Source organism: Mobula birostris, chromosome 19, assembly GCF_030028105.1.
Source record: "Mobula birostris isolate sMobBir1 chromosome 19, sMobBir1.hap1, whole genome shotgun sequence".
In the NCBI taxonomy this organism is placed as follows: Eukaryota; Metazoa; Chordata; class Chondrichthyes; order Myliobatiformes; family Myliobatidae; genus Mobula; species Mobula birostris.
Window position 1 is genome coordinate 47,363,384 of NC_092388.1, and position 18,854 is coordinate 47,382,237.

The 18,854-nt window shown below is 38.1% G+C and overlaps 2 protein-coding genes across 2 annotated transcripts in view; one reads left to right on the forward strand and one right to left on the reverse strand.

Moving 5' to 3' along the window:
• LOC140212582 (doublecortin domain-containing protein 2-like) overlaps positions 1–6,743 on the forward strand; it is a 207,694-nt gene extending 200,951 nt beyond the window's left edge. The window contains exon 10 of the mRNA XM_072283558.1: positions 3,313–6,743. Within this exon, the coding sequence (XP_072139659.1) occupies positions 3,313–3,432 (120 nt within the window). The 3' untranslated portion in view covers positions 3,433–6,743. The remainder of the gene's footprint in view (positions 1–3,312) is intronic.
• Positions 6,744–7,850: 1,107 nt separating this feature from the next.
• On the reverse strand, positions 7,851–12,804 carry nrsn1 (neurensin 1). Its single transcript, XM_072283061.1, has 3 exons — positions 12,720–12,804; positions 9,979–10,188; positions 7,851–8,418 (listed from the first exon to the last, which is right to left on the reverse strand). Exons 2-3 carry the CDS (start codon positions 10,165–10,167, stop codon positions 8,014–8,016), a joined length of 594 nt encoding a protein of 197 aa, XP_072139162.1. The 5' UTR covers positions 10,168–10,188; positions 12,720–12,804; the 3' UTR covers positions 7,851–8,013.
• Positions 12,805–18,854: the final 6,050 nt, after the last annotated feature.

Below are 18,854 nucleotides of genomic sequence, written 5' to 3' on the forward strand. Positions count from 1 at the left end.
AATAATTAAAATAAAACCTCAAGTAAAATTGAAGATTAGCATAAAGAGTAAGGTCTCTTGAGAGAAATGAAAATTTAAAGCTTTATTTTAATCCCAGATTGTTGATCTGTATTAATCACCTTTTTTTAATAGATGGTTAAATTGTTCCATGAAAGCAAAATTGGGGGTAACGAAGAACAACTGACAGCCTTTTTGTGGGGCATAATGTACCATTACACCTCATTCATGGATGAGAGCTGCTCATAATTAGATGACACGGTTTTAAATATTGGATTCATATCTTGTCAGAGATTTACCTGTTGGTTGACTTTCACTGCACATTGTTTATTTAATTAGTGCTCTTGGGAGGGTATCCTGACTGGGTGTGTAATGGCTTGGTATAGAACCACTGATGCCCAAGAATGGACAAATCCTCAAAAAGTGGTGTCTACAGTGTAGTCCATCACAGGCAAAGCCCTCCCTGCTATTAAGCACATGTACAAGGAGCACTGCCACAAGAAAGCAGCATCCATCAACATGGACCTCCATCAACTAGACCAGGCTCTCTTCTCACTGCTGTTTTCAGGAGGTACAGGAGCCTGAGGTTCCATGCCACCAGACTGAAGAACCGTTATTACCCTTCAACTATCAGGCTCCTGAATAATCTCAACTCTGAACTGATCCCACAACACGTGTGCTCACTCTCAAGGACCCTGCAATTCGTGTTCTCTGTATTATTTATTTATTTATATCTTTTTTTTTGGTATGTACACACTTTGATTTTTTTGCACATCAGTTGTTTGGCAATCTTTGTGTGTAGTTTTTCATTGATTATATTGTATTTCTTTGTTCTACTGTGAATGCCTGCAAGAAAATTAATCTCAAGGTAGTATAAGGTGACATATATGAACTTGGATAATAAAATTAATTTGAATTTTTAACTATTTAATCGCACCCAATGATTCATACCTACATGCGTCAGGAATATGGAGCTTTGCAACACTCACAACACGCTGAAGGAACTCAGCAGGTCGGGCAGCATCCGTGGAAATGATCAGTCAACGTTTCGGGCCGGAACCCCAAACGTTGACTGATCGTTTCCACGGATGCTGCCCGACCTGCTGAGTTCCTCCAGCGTGTTGTGAGTGTTGCTTTGACCCCAGCATCTGCAGAGTATTTTGTGTATGTAGAGCTTTGGTCTGATCCAATGGCTGTTGAATCATTTACTGTTGTACGATGCTTTTCATACATATTGTCCTGTATGGCAACAATGCCAGCTTAGCATCTGATGATTGGCTAAAACTGGTATGCCCTTCTGTAGTCCTCATTGAAAGAGAATTTGTAACACTAGGATGATGGACTTCTCTGGCCGTGGGGAGAATGACTGTAGTGCTGCTGCAGTTTGTAGATGTCCAGCTGTGAGCTGCCAGAACTACTCCAAGCCTGTCCCATTATCATGATTAAGGTGCAAGATAACATAATGGTAATCTCAGAGTGCTGATGGGACTGTTTTCATGTGGATCATTTGCAAGTAATTTCTGGCACTACTTTTATAGGTAGTTGTTACAAGTAAATTGAAGATGTGGTCAGGTTGGTTTATCTCTCATGTTTGTTCATTACCACCTGCAGAATCAGACTGGAAACCCGATTCTCAGGTCTCAGCCAGCACAATGTTACCAAGCCACGTATACCCTGTGTCCTTGCTAAGTATGCTTCTTCTACGTGTGGTTCAATGTGGAGGAGTACTGATTCATCAGATGAAGGAGATCTAAAGTCATAATCAAGAGCAAAGCTCCTTGTCCATGTTTGACTTAATGCCGTGAGACTTAATGATGGTTGAAGTCAATATTGAGTATTTGTAGCAATATTCTTTCCTGCCTGTACACTGCAGTAACACTATTCTTGTTGAGCCGGTCCTGTGATGGGACAGAAGGTTGTAATTGCATTTGTGTTTGGGGGAGTTTGGTGCTTGTCTCCAATGTACGATCAAAGCTACGATGCTACTCTGTGGAATATCTCCCTGATTTCAGACGACAGACCCCATAAGTTAGTGAAGAGGACCTTCGAAGGTTATTAAGCTATTTAGCTGTCCCTAAGTCAATGTGGGTGGCCCATCCCATCGTATTGCTTTCTTTTCTTAAAGAGCTGGTTCAATACAACTGAGTACTTTGCCGAGCCATTTCAGTTAAAAGAAAGAAATGTTGTAATTCTGGAGTCACATAAAGGCCACGAGGGATCAGGATGCCAGATTTTCTCTACTGTAACCGAATGGGTTTTTATGAAAACCTTGCAGTTTGGTGGTCATTATTGCCAATATATTTTCTCTTTAACTTTCAAGTTGTTAATCTGAATGGATATTCCATGATGGGATTTGACTTTGTATATTCAAATTGATGGTCCACGCTGCTGGTTTATTAATTTGTTAACATCTTCTCTTTGGTTGTCCATCGAAATCCGATGACGACGTCCACTCCTTTAACAGTGAGATCTTTGATGACTATACAGTCCTATCCTGGACCCACAAGCTCTATTGCAGGTGGGACATGTATATGTAGTAGTGGTGGCAACCATGGCTGCATTTCTCCTGGCTCTCTTCTGCTGTCTCCTGGTTGTACTTTCCATCTCCAGAATACGAAACCTGTCCCTACACAACTGTCGCCAAGTGGTACGGTCAGCAGCAACATCCTCCAGGTCCTCGGGTCTGATCTTGCACTTCCTTAAAGCATTCTTCATCTGATCCTTAAAGCGCTTCTTCAGCTTTCCAGCTGTGCATTGACCATGATGTAGCTGGCCGTATAACACTCAGTGGGGTAGCTGGCATGGGGGTATCCTTATCACGTGCCCCAGCCACTGCAGCTAACACTGGGTGATCATGGCCTCAATACTCCTGCAGTTGGTCTTTGCAAGTATTTCAGTGCTTCATTTTGTTAACATACCATTGTGGTAACACCAATCCCTAGAATACAGTTTATTCAATTAATAGTGTAAATTTAGGAACATCCTTTTATCTGAACACATAGCCCAATATTTGCACAGTGTTATTAACTTGATCCAATTACAGTTTTGAAAGTTATTATTGTGTATGTGCGTCTGTTGAAATACACCCTATTTAAAGTGAATTAACTATCTTCAGTTATACCCAGCTTGAAGGAGGCTATTAGTTGTCTGGTAATATGTAATTTAGCATTATATTTGTCTTATGGTGCTCTTTTTCAAAAATAAATTACCGTTGTGTCATCCTTATTGCATTTCAGATGGATTTGCCACTATAAATAAAAGTATGGCTATTAGTACTGATCTTTACATTCCCCTTTTTGTTTTTGCTTTACACAGGATGATAATAACCTGGAAGAAATATTAGCAAGTCCTGCAGAAAGCATACCCAAACCTCTGGAAACAGATGGAAGAGAAATTATTCAATCGGCCACAGGACGTGCTGTCTTGGCTCTGTGAACTTACAGCACATTACAAGTTGGCAAACATAGCACAATTCCATACATTTCATTTTCTTCCCACCTTTTATGTCATGATTACAGTTTCTCCCCTGGCTGGAACTGTGAATTGATAAGGACAAAATTGCTTCAGTGTGCTGTTGTTGTTCTGTGGTTGGCCTGTTTATAATCAAGTACATATAATTTTAAATGAAGGGCAGGGAGTATTATGACCAGGGGACATAAATATAATTTTTCCCCAATTAGGAAGAACTATATTTGGCCTTATTTTTTATTTCCATTATAAGCTCTAATGCCCATGTTTGTTTTGAAAACTACCTGTCCAAATTCCTCAAGTTGTAATTGTACCCTCCTTGGCTATGGGAGAACTGTTCTGCTTCTCCCAGTTGGAAGGCTGGTTACCACATAACTTGCTTATGTTGGTAGTTCCTATTAAAACGGGAGCAAGGAAATAGTATTGATAAAATTTAAAATAGCCTGTTTTCAATTATATTTTAGAGGTTCCCGCAAAATCTAAGTAGGAAATGTGAAATGAACAAATATTCCAATCCAGATACTCCAACAAAACTAAATCTCTGTTGAGAGATTTGTACTTTGCTTTCTGAATTCCTGGAGCAACAATAAAGCTACAACTATCACTAGGATTGTTACGTGATTACACGTTGACATATATATATATATATATATATAAAATATATAAAATAAGTCAACAAGTATGAGTTTTTGTTTTGTTGTACATTTTCTTATCTATTATGACTTATAGAAGTCACATTTAATGCCTGCTGCCCAGTATGATATTTGTCGGCTGTTTAGTTGAATCAGCTATGGGTGATATGCTGTGGCCACATGCTACACACTGTACAGCAGATGAGATGAAATAATGAAAACACTGTGGCAAAAGTTAAGGATCGACAACTCCAATTTCCCTGCTTCAAAAAATTAAGCTTCAGCACTTGCGAGATTATGAACTAACCATGCCAATGGAAGAATTAGCTAATGATTTTTTTAACGAATTGATACTGATGTAGAGATGGTGCTTCAATGCAAGTGCTGATGATGTTGCTGCATTTAATGCTCAGCATGGGTGAACATGCTTTTTTTGTGGGGATTCATCTGCAAGGCTGGTAGAAAGAAGATGATAATGTCAAAATATTCCAATGCGCTTCAAGGATTTCTAAAGCTCTGCCTTTATATCAAAGGCATAAAAGATAAATGTTTAATGGAATAAATTATTTGTTCAGATAAACTTTCCACCAGTTAAGATGAATGTGATTAAGCCATATTTTATGTTCCTTGTGGGTTGTTGCCATTGCAAGCATTTATATCTCTTCATGCTTGTCTCCAATTATTCATGAGAAGGTGCGGCGTCACGTTTCTGAGCTACTGTTGCCGCTTAATGATATAGCCACGTGGCTTGCTTGGTTGTTTCTGAGGCACAGCAGCTAAATACAACCAGATCAGGCAAGAGTAACAGATTACCATCTCCAAAGGATCTAAGTAAAGTTGTAGGTGCTTTTGTTTACAACAATCCAAAAGCTTAACAGTTACCAGTTATGAATATATGCATCTTACACCATTTAAAAAATAGTGAATTACCCATGTGAATGCTGTATCCACCTTACATTTTGTGCTGTATTCTATGTTACTTCAAATGGACAGACTGTGACAGGTACTTTTGATACCATTTCTAAACATCTTGAAGTAGTTAGTGATTTCACTGCAAACCACTATTTAAAAGATTCTTAGATCCTTGCAGCCTTCTTTCATCCTTCAGTATGTCACTTTGATTAGATTCCAGAACTATTCTTGGCATAATTGGGATTGATGGAATTGGAGGCAATAGTGAGGCAGAACATATAGAAATGTTTAACAGTGCAGATTCACTCAGCTGCGCTTAGTTCACTGTGCAGTGCAGGGAAAGGCAACTGGGCATTGTAAGTATCAAATTCGACACTCTGTGGCACTTGCGGGTTTTCTTTCAAAGTCAATGAATCTGTGGCCATTAGTACTAAGTATGTGGGAGACAGTTAAATTTTATTTTACTTTGTATGTTTTATGATCTATTATGTATCATTTAAAAAATGAGGAAGAGAAAGGCAGCAGATTATAAGATATCTAAGCAAACATCACTGGGTCAAATGAAAAATCTATAAAAGTCAATTGAATTGGGATAATAGAAAGGATATTTCAAGGAAACTGTGTGAGTAGATTTGAAATGAAAGCAAAATATTGCGGGAATACAACAGAGTGAAGTCTGTCCTGGACAGTTTGGAATTGATCACCCATTTTACATTCTGGTACACAGAACTATTGGGTTAATGATAGCACCCTCTTCCAACCCACCCACTCCCATCCCTGAAATTAAATATTGAAGACAATTTTGTTTCAAAATCATGTTATGAGTCTATTTCTTGTTTCATTCTGTGCAACAATGTCAACCCAATACAAGATCTAAACCCATGACTGGAACTTCTTCCTTGGTCAGATATAATTGTGATCTTTAAATGTCACTGCCTTTTCAGTTTCACTTTATGGGCATGTTGTAGTGTAAATGCTGAACAATGGACTGAGAGCAATGGATCACATCTTCCGTCTGGGTTCACGTCCAGATCACAAAGGGATTATATTCTAAATTGTTGTGTTATGCAGCAAGCTCATCCAAAAGGATCTTCAGAATTTAAATGAGGCACTCTACCTTTGCCCTTAATCAAGCATTGCATGTGCAATTATTGCCAGCCACTGGTGAAAGTTACTTTCTAAACCACTGTTTTATTTATTTCAGTTGTCCAGTGACCAGGTTTATTACCCATCGTGATAGAGGGCAAGGTTCCCAACTGATAGAAATATAAAATATTGCTTGACAGAATAAAACCTAACTTATTATCCTTTCACATGTTTCTCTCACTAGGTGTAATAGATTATTGGCCTGAGTAATTAACACACTATTATTGATGTAATACCTTGTAATTTCCTTTGTACGTTGTTAATGTTTCAACTGCAGTCACTGTTAAACCTGCAGAACTCATCATAGTTTGCTTAGTGAGGGGGAAAAAACTGTTCTTAAGATTTTGCACATATTATAGATGTTAATGGATATACACAAATGGCATTAGGGTGATAGCATTCATCATTGCCTTTCAGACTGTGTAAATAAACCATCCTTTATTGACATTAATGTTTCCTAGAAACTAGTATCTGTATAAAATGCATCATTCATATTGACACATTAATGCTATCAATATTTCTTTGGCAAGTTGAGTTATAATGTGCTCTATTTTATATTTCATTACTGCACTGTAAATAAAGTGACTTGGTGACATTTTTGATTTTTCTTGTGAAGGTCAATTATTTGCTAGAGGAAGACAATGAAAGAGCAACATGCTGTCATGTAGAGAAAGCAAGGTTGTGTGAGACTGCTCCAGGTAAAACCCTACATGACCATGAGGCGCTTAAAATAATAGGCCCAATACTGCAGATAAAGCCATCTCCTGGGCCGTTCTACTGCTTTCCCTTGTAACTGTATTCACTATACTGTACACATATTACATAATACTGAAAACTTGAATTTTAAAATAGAATTTCACAGAAGAAACAAAGTAAATGAAAAGTAACTCCCCTACTTTTGCTTAACTCTAGGAATTTGAATAAAACTATCCTATTCAATGGACACACACACACACAAAAAAAGCTTTATAGTTCTTTCCTGAAATGGTACAATATATAAACCAAAAAATTGGTAATTCTGATCTAGTATATAAATAAGAATTAATAATTTCCATTTATATCTTTATTTGTTGTTCAATGACGAATATGATGTTGTGTTGCACTTTGTGATCATTTTTCTTTCCAAACTCATGCTCAAAGGTAGGGATTTCAACAAGTGGGCAATTATTTTCACTTTAGAGACAATATCAGCACCAAGTATTCATGTTAGTACAGCAAGGTAGAGTCATTGGGGAGTGCAGCTCTCTCTATTCCATTTTAACAATGTAGGTTAGTGATGATTTATGAAATGGTTTCCCAGTAGTAACAGTTCTTACCCAGTTTCTCTTGTTTTATTAAAGTGAGACCAACAGCTTAGCAACAAGACCATGTTTGTTCTACTCACCTGTGTTATCCTACAGAAAAAAATAAAGGATATGTATTTACATGTTTTAATTCTGATTTAATTCTGCAGTTCCAGGTGGCTCTGGAAGCAAGTGCAATACATTAAAGTGCTCTGTAATTAGGAAATTAAAACCATAAGTGAAAGTAGAGTAGAGGAAAAAGGTAAAAAAAAAATAAAAATTTGGCTCAGTTATCACTCAAATACTTTAATTTCTTTCAAATACACATAAAAGCAATTGCACTTTGGGAACAAAGTTATCTGCATGTTACAGCTTCCAAGACATTGTCTCATAAGATTGAAATGAGGCTGAATCTTGCATTAGACATTTCACACGACTAACTTACTAAATAAAGACATGAATTTGAACTTTAGTAGTTGGATATATAAGCTGTCTCTAAACTGCTATAAAAATATGGTAAAACATTTAAAAAGACCTGCTCTGATACAGCTAATTTACAGTTTACTATTTACAGTTTAGGTCTCCGATGGAGGCTGCACATTGTGTACTTTGGATAAGGTGATGGGAATTTTACGTTCACCTGGAGCAGGTGCTTTAGTTATGGGTTTGCTTGAAGTCTGGGTTTCAGCTATGCGTTCTTTAAATTTCTGCTGAAGGTATTTTTCCTCTTTGGAGTAACTTGTGGCAAAGGCAGACATCAAGAGGCAGACAGCCATTATCATCCCTCCAATGCAAAAGAGGATAGCACCTGCCAGTTTACAAATAACCAGTGCCATGTTGAATTGGATTGCATGCCCATCCACCACCAGAAAATCTTCCTCTTCCTCTCCAAATGCTTCAATTTTTGGTGGCACCAAATAGCCAGTTGCAATTACTACCAATCCTATAAGAAGCATGGTTATCCCAGATGTTAGTCCAACCTATGAAATCATAACAAAGCATTTTGCATGATTTAAAAACCTCAATATATATATATATATAGACATTTTGCAGTAATAAAATCTGAAAATACTGTCAATTCTACAATCACCAGCTCAAAATTACAGCTCGCTCAATGAGATACATGACAATGAACATTTTGAGTTTGACTTAAAAGGTATACTGACCTATTTTTCAGTATAAGGTCTTTCTGGAATCATGAGATTGCAATAATTTGCATCTTTATTGGGTAATGTTCAAATATTAATGAAATGTGTGATGGTTTAATCTATTGGCAACTTTAGAAATAAATTAGCTTCCCAGCTCAAGAAAGCAAGATTGAAATCCTTGTGTTTTAATATAATTATGCAAGGTTTAATGTGAAGTGTGGTGCAACAATCAGAATGCTTATGCTTTGCAGATACCAGAAAAGTTCCAACCTATACAGTACTGCCACTTTGATGAGTAGTTAGTCATATCTAGATACCCAGGAGTTTGGTTATTAATAGGGATGATTCCATTTGTGCAGTTATAATATCCATTTTAACATTGTATGTGCTTGTCATTGTTATTTATTTTTAACATTTTATACCTTTAGTTACAGTTAGATAGTATAAAGTGGCCATTTGCAAATTGGAGTGGAGGATTCTCAATGCAGTGCAGACTAAAAAGCATGGAAATGTGAAATGAAGTATAACCACTGTTAAGGAATATATTTATATAGGAATCTGAAAGGATACGCAGTTTTCTTTTACAAAAGCATGATAACTGGGGGCGGATATTGCGAGGAAATGCACATGAATTTTTCATTTTTAACACATGAATATCCCTGTTGGCCCAGGGGTTGTTGAAGCAGCACATCTCATGATGAACACTGTGAATTAAATTCTTTTATATATTAGCTCTTTAGTCACATGATATTGCATCACAGATAGCAGAATTGATGACATTGTAAAGTCAAATCTGCTTCTCAGGCTCTGGGGGTGTTAAGGCTAATGGTTTATATCCTTAACCAATTAAATTTAAAGAATATTGAACAACACACAATTGAGAAGGGAATGTAAGAGAAGTGGATGAAAGAATTTGGTAAGGAGGGAAGAGGGAAATTGAACACAGACGGTAAGATAAGAAACTAAAAACCACGATTTACTACCTGATGGGGTGGAACTCCACAGCTTCATTGCTGCTTTTCTGGGCCTTAATCACTGAGTAGCATCAAAATCATATCACTACCCAGGTCCTTATTATCAACTATCAGCACGATATGGCTACAGTTAAAATTAATTAATTTCAGTGGTAGAAACAGAACAACATCATAGCATGGAGCAAGGAGCCTCACAGAAGCCTAACTATTTTTACTTAACCAGGAGCGACATAGGAAATTTGTAATTTGAGAATTAGAGCTCATTGACATATTTTTCCCCACAGATTTCTGCCATTTTTATGCAGCTAATCAAGTACTTTGACATGCAGGTATCATGATCTCACTATTATCTTCCACCAGTTCCTGACCAATAAAATTAAAAATTGATTGATGTTATTGAGAGCAATATCATTCATACCTTCCAGAAGATAGAGCTCCATCTACTTGGGGATCTCTTAATCTGAAAACTGTCATCATGCTCCCAGATGGTCGCAGTGCAGTCTTCATAGAACTGGTGTAGGTATGATCGGACTCCATAACGTTGGGGCAATGCATCTGCACTGTGGTTAGTGTTCTGCAGCTGGCATATCTCAGCACATAGACTCATCTTTTACAGCTGCATTCCAAACTGTAGATCGTGAAAAACTTATGTTTGGTCAACAAATATGCTACTTTTATCCAAAACAGTTGGTAAGGTTTCACAACTATATCAAAACTTCTGCTATGAAAAAGCATGTGTAAGTGAGTTCTTCCTCAAATATGCATGGCAACCATAAATAAGAATAAACTATTTTCATTCTGTATTGAGTACTTTGATTTGCCGTAATTTACCATCAATAATATTATTGATTTCTGAATAATTATTTTGACTTTGACCCTCAGCTGTTCAATTTGTATCTGCAGGAAATGATCATGTTACTTAACATAGCAACAATAAACCATGCAATCTGTTGCTTCTTGTGGAAACAGATAATACATCATGAGTATTCACAAAGGTTTTCCATTTATTTCTTCACAGCAATACGGAGGAAGAAGATACACTGTATTTTATGAAAAATAATCACGGCTAATTCAGAATATTTAATATAGGTCTTAATTTTGTACAATACCAGATGAAGGATATTATGAAGCCCAAGGTCTATAACGATTAGCTTGATTTTAATGACTTTTTTTTAAACGAAAGACGTCTTTCACTTTATTTAATGTGACATTTAATATCCCACTGATTGGAACAATTTGTTATGTATAAAATCTTGGCAAGTGATTGTGATTGTGCATGAGCCAAAATGCAAATCCAAAGAAGTCATTGTTTGGCCAAATGGTTAAATGCAACCAATTCGGCATTTGGAATCTGACCTGTCCACTCACCAAATATAAATGAGAATCATTGTTGCTCACAAAGAAGTAGGCCCTATAACTTCCTCTTTCACATTAATGATACAGGTTTCCAAATAGTTAGAGCAAGTCATGAGCAGCGAGTTCATGCAAGACACACTGAATTCTCATCATCAACTATGAAGACCACCATCATTCTAGCACCCAGCACCTTCAAGATAAGGTATTCATTATTCTTAACATTTCAATTCATTTTAAATTAATAGGTTAAGCTCATATGTGGATGACATTGCTAGTTGCATCCAGAGGAGTGACAAAATATGGAATCAGCATCCAAATGTAGCAGCTCCACATATCTGCAACCATTGTTATCTAATGATTGACTCTTTCTTGAAAACTCAGCAAACTAGCCTCTTTCCAGCTAATCCTTGATTCTTCTTTAATGTAGCCCTCTTTGAATTTGAGTTGACCATCAGAACCTACCATCAGGACAATCTTTTCCCAACTTCATAATAATCCTTTCTCAGTTTTACAGGGACAGGTCCTCATTCACCATATCCAAGTATATCACTCATCTTCCTTGCTATTTTTTCTGGTTCCACTCTTCATGAAATGTAACACACCAAAAGCTCCAATGCATTGTATTACCTGTGTCTTAGCCAAAACATCAATCTTTCCTTTTCATCCCAACACATCATATTCAAAATCCTTAACTTCTCTTTTAAAGTGCACTGCTAATTTTTCAGATGTATGGATTTTCATCCTTGAATCCTATCATCCTGAATAGTCTTGCATCTGCTCACCCCTAATATTTTCCTTCATCACAGGAAGTTGTGAGACATGGCTAGTTTTACACAGGACATTGATATTGAAACAAGCCACAGTATATATTGTCTTACTCTTATAGAGTAGGCTGTCCATAGAATTCTCAGCAACATATTTTCACTGTGACCACATCTAGGATATTGTATGTTGTAGATCAGGTTACCAAAGGGTGAATTAGATCTTGATCAACTTTAATTTTGATTAACTTTTACATTATAAATATAAATATTTGATTTTTGAGCCTGGCCCTTTAAACGCGCTCTATTTGATAACCTAATTCAGACTTCGAGTGTAATCCTAAAACATCTGCGCCAGCCTGTGTTAAAAGTGTGTGTTTGCTGAAGCCCTTTAGGCAGAACATTAGCTCATGAATCTGAATATACCTTTCCATCACAGCCACTACTGCCCTCCATCTCTGAAAGTGTAAAGATGGCGTGGCACCTTGCTCTAGCCACATGCCTGCTCTCCCAGGTGCCACTCCGAGGTGCTCGCCGTGGTGCTGAAATCTCCGTCGACACCACCAGCACCACGGCCCAAGCTGGAGACTCGGCCTGCAGCCCACCTGCAAACACGACACTCAAGCTCAATCCAGCGATAGCAGTCCATCCGCTGGACACTAAAAACAAAGCCTCTTAACTTTCAGCCTGTATCCTGTTGCTTCGGGGCAAAAACATCTATCTGAAGACTGTATCAAAAAAGTAATAAGATGCATAGTTCACATCTCAAATAAACTGTCACTAACACATAAATATTATGTTTTTATGTATATATTTAAATATTTTTTTAAGATGTTGCACTTCGAGAGCAACAACAGTTTGTTGCCCAGGCACGGGCTGACTGTGAGCGGGGTGCCGGAGATAAATTTGACCCCCAACCCAGACCGCTGTCCCGGGAACAGTGAGCAGCCTTCTCCCTGTCTCGGCCAGCCACTCACACCGTAGCCCACCTTTAACGTTGCATTTTTACCTGGACCCCCCTTCCCTTCCCTTTTAACCGCACCTTGCCTGGAGATTTCCGACTCGTGGCGAGGGCGGGCTCTCCGGAGCCGCTGTTCTTTCTCCTGTGCTGGCGGCTGCTGCCTGGCTGTCAGCACCGTGCCATTGCTGCAAATGTCCCAGAGCCGGCACGCCGAGCCGCTGCGCGCCTGCGCCGCTCTGATCTGGGACTGAGCCGGGACTCGATAGGCGGCGGGCGGGGAGGTGCCCTGCCTCGATAAACAGTGTCTGGTTGCTACTGTGTGTTTGGCAAATAAAACTTTGCAAGCCAAAGCAGGATTGCTGAAGTTAGTTGGAGTTTCTGTGGAAGAAACGCTTTGTATTTTCCTTTAGACTGTGGGCTAGGAGGTATATGTTTTCGGGCAGATTTGTTAATTGTCTGCGTGACCCATGCCCAGTACTACATGAACTGATTTTCCCCACTGAATGAAAAGATTAAAGCCTTGGTATTTTCCACCTGTTTTTCTTTCCAAATGAAGATGGATTGGATCGCTTACAACCTCGTCTCCCTATATGAGTCACTATAAGTTCTGAAGCAGGGTTCTGAAACAAAACGTCGACAATTCCTCTCTTAGCACAGATGTGGCTCGACCCACAGAGTTCCTCCAATAGATTGATTGTTACCTCCAGGTTCCACTCTAAGTTCCTCTTGTGTCTCAACTATAGCTTTCTACTTTACCATCAACAGGGGACTATAACCTTGTCTCAGACTATCCTCTATTGAAATCTTTGCCCCTGCCTTTATTTCTAGCCTTCACTATGCTGTCCTGGAGATTTCTTATTTCAGTAAATCAGCACATCAAATAACCTGATGTTTCTACAAAACTTACACCAAGTCTCAAACACCCATCACCCTGTTTGGGATTGGTATAGTGAGTCCCCTCAAGGTCTCATTATGTTCCATAACTGGCCTTATATCAATGACCCCACCCAATCAGACAGTCTCTTTCCCCCCCCCCATCGGTAGACAATACAAAAGCCCGCGCACACATTCCCCAGACTCAAACTTATCTTCAACCCCACTGTTATAAATTTACTGAATAGTCCCTACTATAATAAGACTGTGACCTCACAGTCTATATCCTATGGCCTTGCCCCTTATTGACTGCCTGTATCACTCTTTGTCCTGTAATTTTAACACTTTATTTTGAATTCTGTTATTGTTTTTCCTTTGTATTACCTCAGTAATCTGACTGGATGAAATGATCTGCATGTATGGCATGCAAGACAAAGTTTTTCACTGCACCTCAATATGGCAATAATAGACTAATTTACAACCAGACCAAAATCTTCCAGCTCCTCTAACTCGTATATTTCCACTTCATCACTGATAGTTGCTCCTTCAGATGCTCTGGCCCATATCTTTGAATTCATAGAGTTTCTAAGCCTCTCAAACTTCATCTCCTTTAGGAAATTTCTAAAAGCATACTATTGTGTCAAATGGAGCTTGTAGTATCTCCTTGCATGTCAAAGTTTGCCTTTTTATGCTCCTGTAAAGCAGCTTGGGAGATTTTGCTGTGGTAAAAATGATGTATAAATACTGTTGTACAGTGATACAATTACTCAAATTCTTAAGGCATAGCATGAGAAAGCAATCCTAACACATATTTCTAGAAATTGAAATTGAAATTTCATTTTAAATAAGTTATGCTTTTTCTCCAGAGTTATTTCTTAGTAATTTTAGACTGGAAGTTTGACCTGCAATATTATTGTATGGTTTCTTAATACATCTATATTTACTATTCCTTAACCTTTTTTCATATACAGAAATTGGATCTGATAAAGAAATGCACATTAATGCTGGTCTATAGTATTATCAGTGACTTCCCCAGAATCTAATGTTAGTATTGAACAATAACCGGGTTGAGTTTAGCAGCGCAAGACAGAGGGATGTTTCCTCCATTTTACAATGCACTTTAATCATCATAAATTCACCCAGAACATGCCCACATGCTTTTTTCCTTCGACTGAAAACCCTTCCTCACTCAGTCTTCCATATGGTTACTGATGGATATTATTGGTTTGTACTATATGATTTTATTTACCATAGAACACAGAGCAGAGAACAGTACAGCACAGGAACTGGCCCACCAGCACACAATATTGTGCCGAACTCAATAAATTAGTAACGAAGTGGCCAACTGAGCTAATCCTGTCTGGCTACACAATATCCATATCCTTCCATTTTCCTCACATTCATGTGCCTATGCAAACACTTCTTAAAAATCCCTAATGTACCTGCCTCTACCACCACCCCAGGCAGCACATTCCAGGCATCCACCACTGTCTCTGTGTAAAAATCTTGTCCCTCACATCTCTTTGAACTTACTCCATTTCAGCTTAAATGCATGTTCTCTGCTATTAGACATTTCAGCCCTGGGAAAAAGATACTGTCTGTCTACTCTACCTCTGCCTCTCATAATCCTATAAATCTCTGTCAGATCTCCCCTCAGCCTCCAGTGCTCCAGAGAAAACAACTCAAGTTTGTCCAATGCCTTGTTATAGCACATGCCCTCCAAAACAGGCAGCATCCTGGCAAATCTTTTGCATCCTCTCCAGTGGCTTGACATTCTTCCTGTAATGGGGTGACCAGAACTGCATACAATACTCCAGATGCGGCCTAACCAGAGCTGCAACAAAACTTCCTGACGTTTGAATTCAGTGCCTTGACCAATAAAGACAAGCATGCTATATTCCTTCTTAACACCCTATCAACCTGTGTAGCCACGTTCAGGCAGCTATGAATGTGTACTCCAAGATCCCTCTGCTCATTAACAGTGTTAAAGGGCTTGACCTTAAGAGTGTACTGTCTGTTTGCTATTAACCTACCAAGCTGCAACATTTCTCATTTGACTGGGTTAATCTTCATCTGCCATTGGTCCGCCCATATCTATAACTGAACTATATATCACGCGATATTCTTTGCCAGTCTTCTATGCTATTCACAACACTACCAATGTTTATATCATCTGCAAACATACTAACTCATCCATCTTCATTTTCATCCAGGTCATTTGTATGTGTATGTTACTAATGGCAGAGGTCCCAATACAGATCCCTGCGGAACACTATTAATCACAAACCTCCAGCTAGAATAAGTCCTTTTGACTGCTATCCTCTGTCTTCTATGGGCAAGCCACCCCTGAATCTAAACGGCTAATTCACCATGGATTCCATGCATCTTAATCTTCTGGATGAGCCTCTCATGAAAGAGCTTGTCAAACGCCTTAATAAAATCCATGTAGACAACATCTACAGCTCTACCTTCATCAATCATCCTCATTACCTCTTTAGAAAATCTGAGTCAAGTTGGTAAGACACGCCTTTCCCCACACAAAGCTAACTAGTCCATGGTTTTCCAAATGCTCATAAATCCTATCCCTAAGAATTCTCTCCGGTAACTTCCCTACTACTGATGTGAGACTCACCAGTCAATAGTTCCCAGGATTATCCCTGGTTACCTTCTTGAATAATAGAACAACATCACCTAATTGACAGTCCTCCAGGATCTTGCCTGTGGCTAGCGAGGATGTAAAAATGCTGGTCAAGGCCCCAGAAATCTCATCTCTTCCCTCTCTCAATAACCTGAGGTACCCTGGGGACTTACACCTAAACAGATTGGACTCTTTCTCCTCTCTTACCTCAAAATGCCCTAGCATATCGATATGCTCAGCACTGATCTCCCTATCCTCCACATCCTTCTCCTTGCTAAAGACTGATGTAAGGTACTCATTAAGGACCTCACCCACATCCTTCACATACAAGCAAATGTTCCCTCATCATTGATTGGACCTGCCCTCTCTCTAGTTATCCTTTGGTTCTTGATGTACATTATGTATAGAATGCCTTGGGATTTTCTTTATTCCTACTTGCCAAGGACTTTTCATGGCACCACCTGGCTTTCCTAATTCCCTTCTTGAGTTTCTTTCTGGCTTCTTTATAATGCTTAAGGGTTCTGTTTGATTCTAGCTTCCTAGGCTTTAGATACTTTTCCTTTTTCATCTTGACTAAATTCATTACTTCTATCAACATCCAAGGTTCTTTTACCTTGCCATCATTGTCTTTCCTTCTGACTAGAACATACCTGTCCTGTACTCTGTGCAGCTGTTCTTTAAACACCCTCCGCATGTCAGATGTGGAGATTCCCAAAATCAAATGTTCCCAATTATCTCTCCTTTTTTCCTGCCTAACGGTCTTGGAATTTGTCCTGCTCCAATTTAATATTCTCCTGCAGGGTCCATATTATCCTTACCTATAGCTATCTTAAATCCACCACCATGTTCAATTTAACCAGCCTGGTATGTATTTTAAAACTTATTTTATCCGTCACTAACTTTGTCTGGCTCTTAATTGTTTGTGGAACCTTGAAAAATGTAAATTAGCTGCTTTGATTTCTATCTTACTATATTGCAAATTCCCCTGAAACAGCTCTAGGCTTGTGAGTATATCTTGCTGTATCAAAGAGGAAACTGAGAATTTGACACAATTATTTAACTGCTTTAGAAAAATTTAGAGGAAGTTATACTTAATGTTTACCGTGATTCCATGTCAGTTGTGTGTTCAATGGTTACAATTTGGAAACATTATAGCTGAGGATTAAGTAATGATTTCAAATTTTTATTGTAGTTTGAAATACAGATTCCATTGTGAGTCATATAGTAGAAATGGAGTGATTTGTTTTTTATGTTGATGACTCAGTGAGTTAAATGAAAGAATACACACGCCTACTGACAAGCTTTCTGAAGATGGAAACCCTATGTGAGCTAAGAGAAGATAATATATTTTAACTGGATAAATATTGAATAATGGACACTGGAACACAAAACATGAACTTCTTGAGTTTGTATTCATTAAGAACAGTGAGAAAATAAATGGGTATGATAAATAAGAAGCTTAAAACAGGTCTAACCTACAATAAAGATCACCTGAATACATGTAGAAAGCTGATGTTTTAATTTTTAGCTCATTTTTCTCCACTACTATACCTTAGTACTTTATTTATCATCTATTTCATCCATCACCATGTATGAGCTTTGCCTAACTCATTTACTCCTTCAAGAAACATGAATGTTTATGAAGCAAAATCATCAAGAGCTTAAATGCTATAAATAATCTCCAATTTCCAAAGATAATTAATGTTCCACATAATAAGAACAAATTACAGGAGGTTGGAGCAGGAGTAGGTCATATTATCTCATGAGCCTGCTCTGCTATTCCATAGTACCTTATCTAATCTGATATCAGTCTCAGCTTCACTTTTCCTCATAATCCTCAATTCCCCGGTAGCCAAAAATCTATTATCTTAGTCACGAATAGACTTAGACTTAGCATAGATGCTCATGTAAGATAGAAAATTCTAAAGATTCACAACTCTCAGAGAAGAAATTATTCTTCATTTCCAGCTTAATGTTCCCTTAGTTCTGGATTCTCCATTAGAAGAGAGATCTTTGCTGTATCCCAGTTCCCTCAAGATTTTGCATGTTTCAGTGAGATCACCGATCATTCTTCTCAGGGCCATAGAATATGAGCTTATTCTGCTTTGTGTTTTGTTTCAACACATCTCAGGAATGGAATGGGATGTTCAGAAAACAGCCCAGATTACTTCCTTATCCCAGGAATCCAGGAAACCTTCTCTGTATCCCCGCCAAAGCTAATACATCCAAACCAGTTCACAGCATTTAACATGGTTTCACTAAAGTCCTGCAGAGTAGTAGCAAGAATTCTTTATTCTTGTGCTCCATCCTGCTGCACTAGTAGGCAATATTTCAATTCTTTTCAATTACTTGCTACGCCTGCATACTACAATTACATATGAGAACACTCTGAAAACTACATTTCAATAGTCCAAAAACATTTCTATTTCTCATCCCAAAATGAATAATCTTGCATTGAAATCAATTGAAATCATTGGATTTTGACTATCCAGGCCCTTCAGTAGTTATAATTTTTCAGGTCTGGAATCATCTAAATAAATCATTTTACACCATCTCCAAGTTATTATATTCTTCTTATAATCAGAGAAATGAGCAACTCCCTGTAGTTTAATGGTTGTATAACTAAGATTTCTTTTTTTTTTACATATTTTTCTGCTTTTCAGTGGTATTCCTTTAAATGTGTCTAATTGTTTTGTTTGCAATTT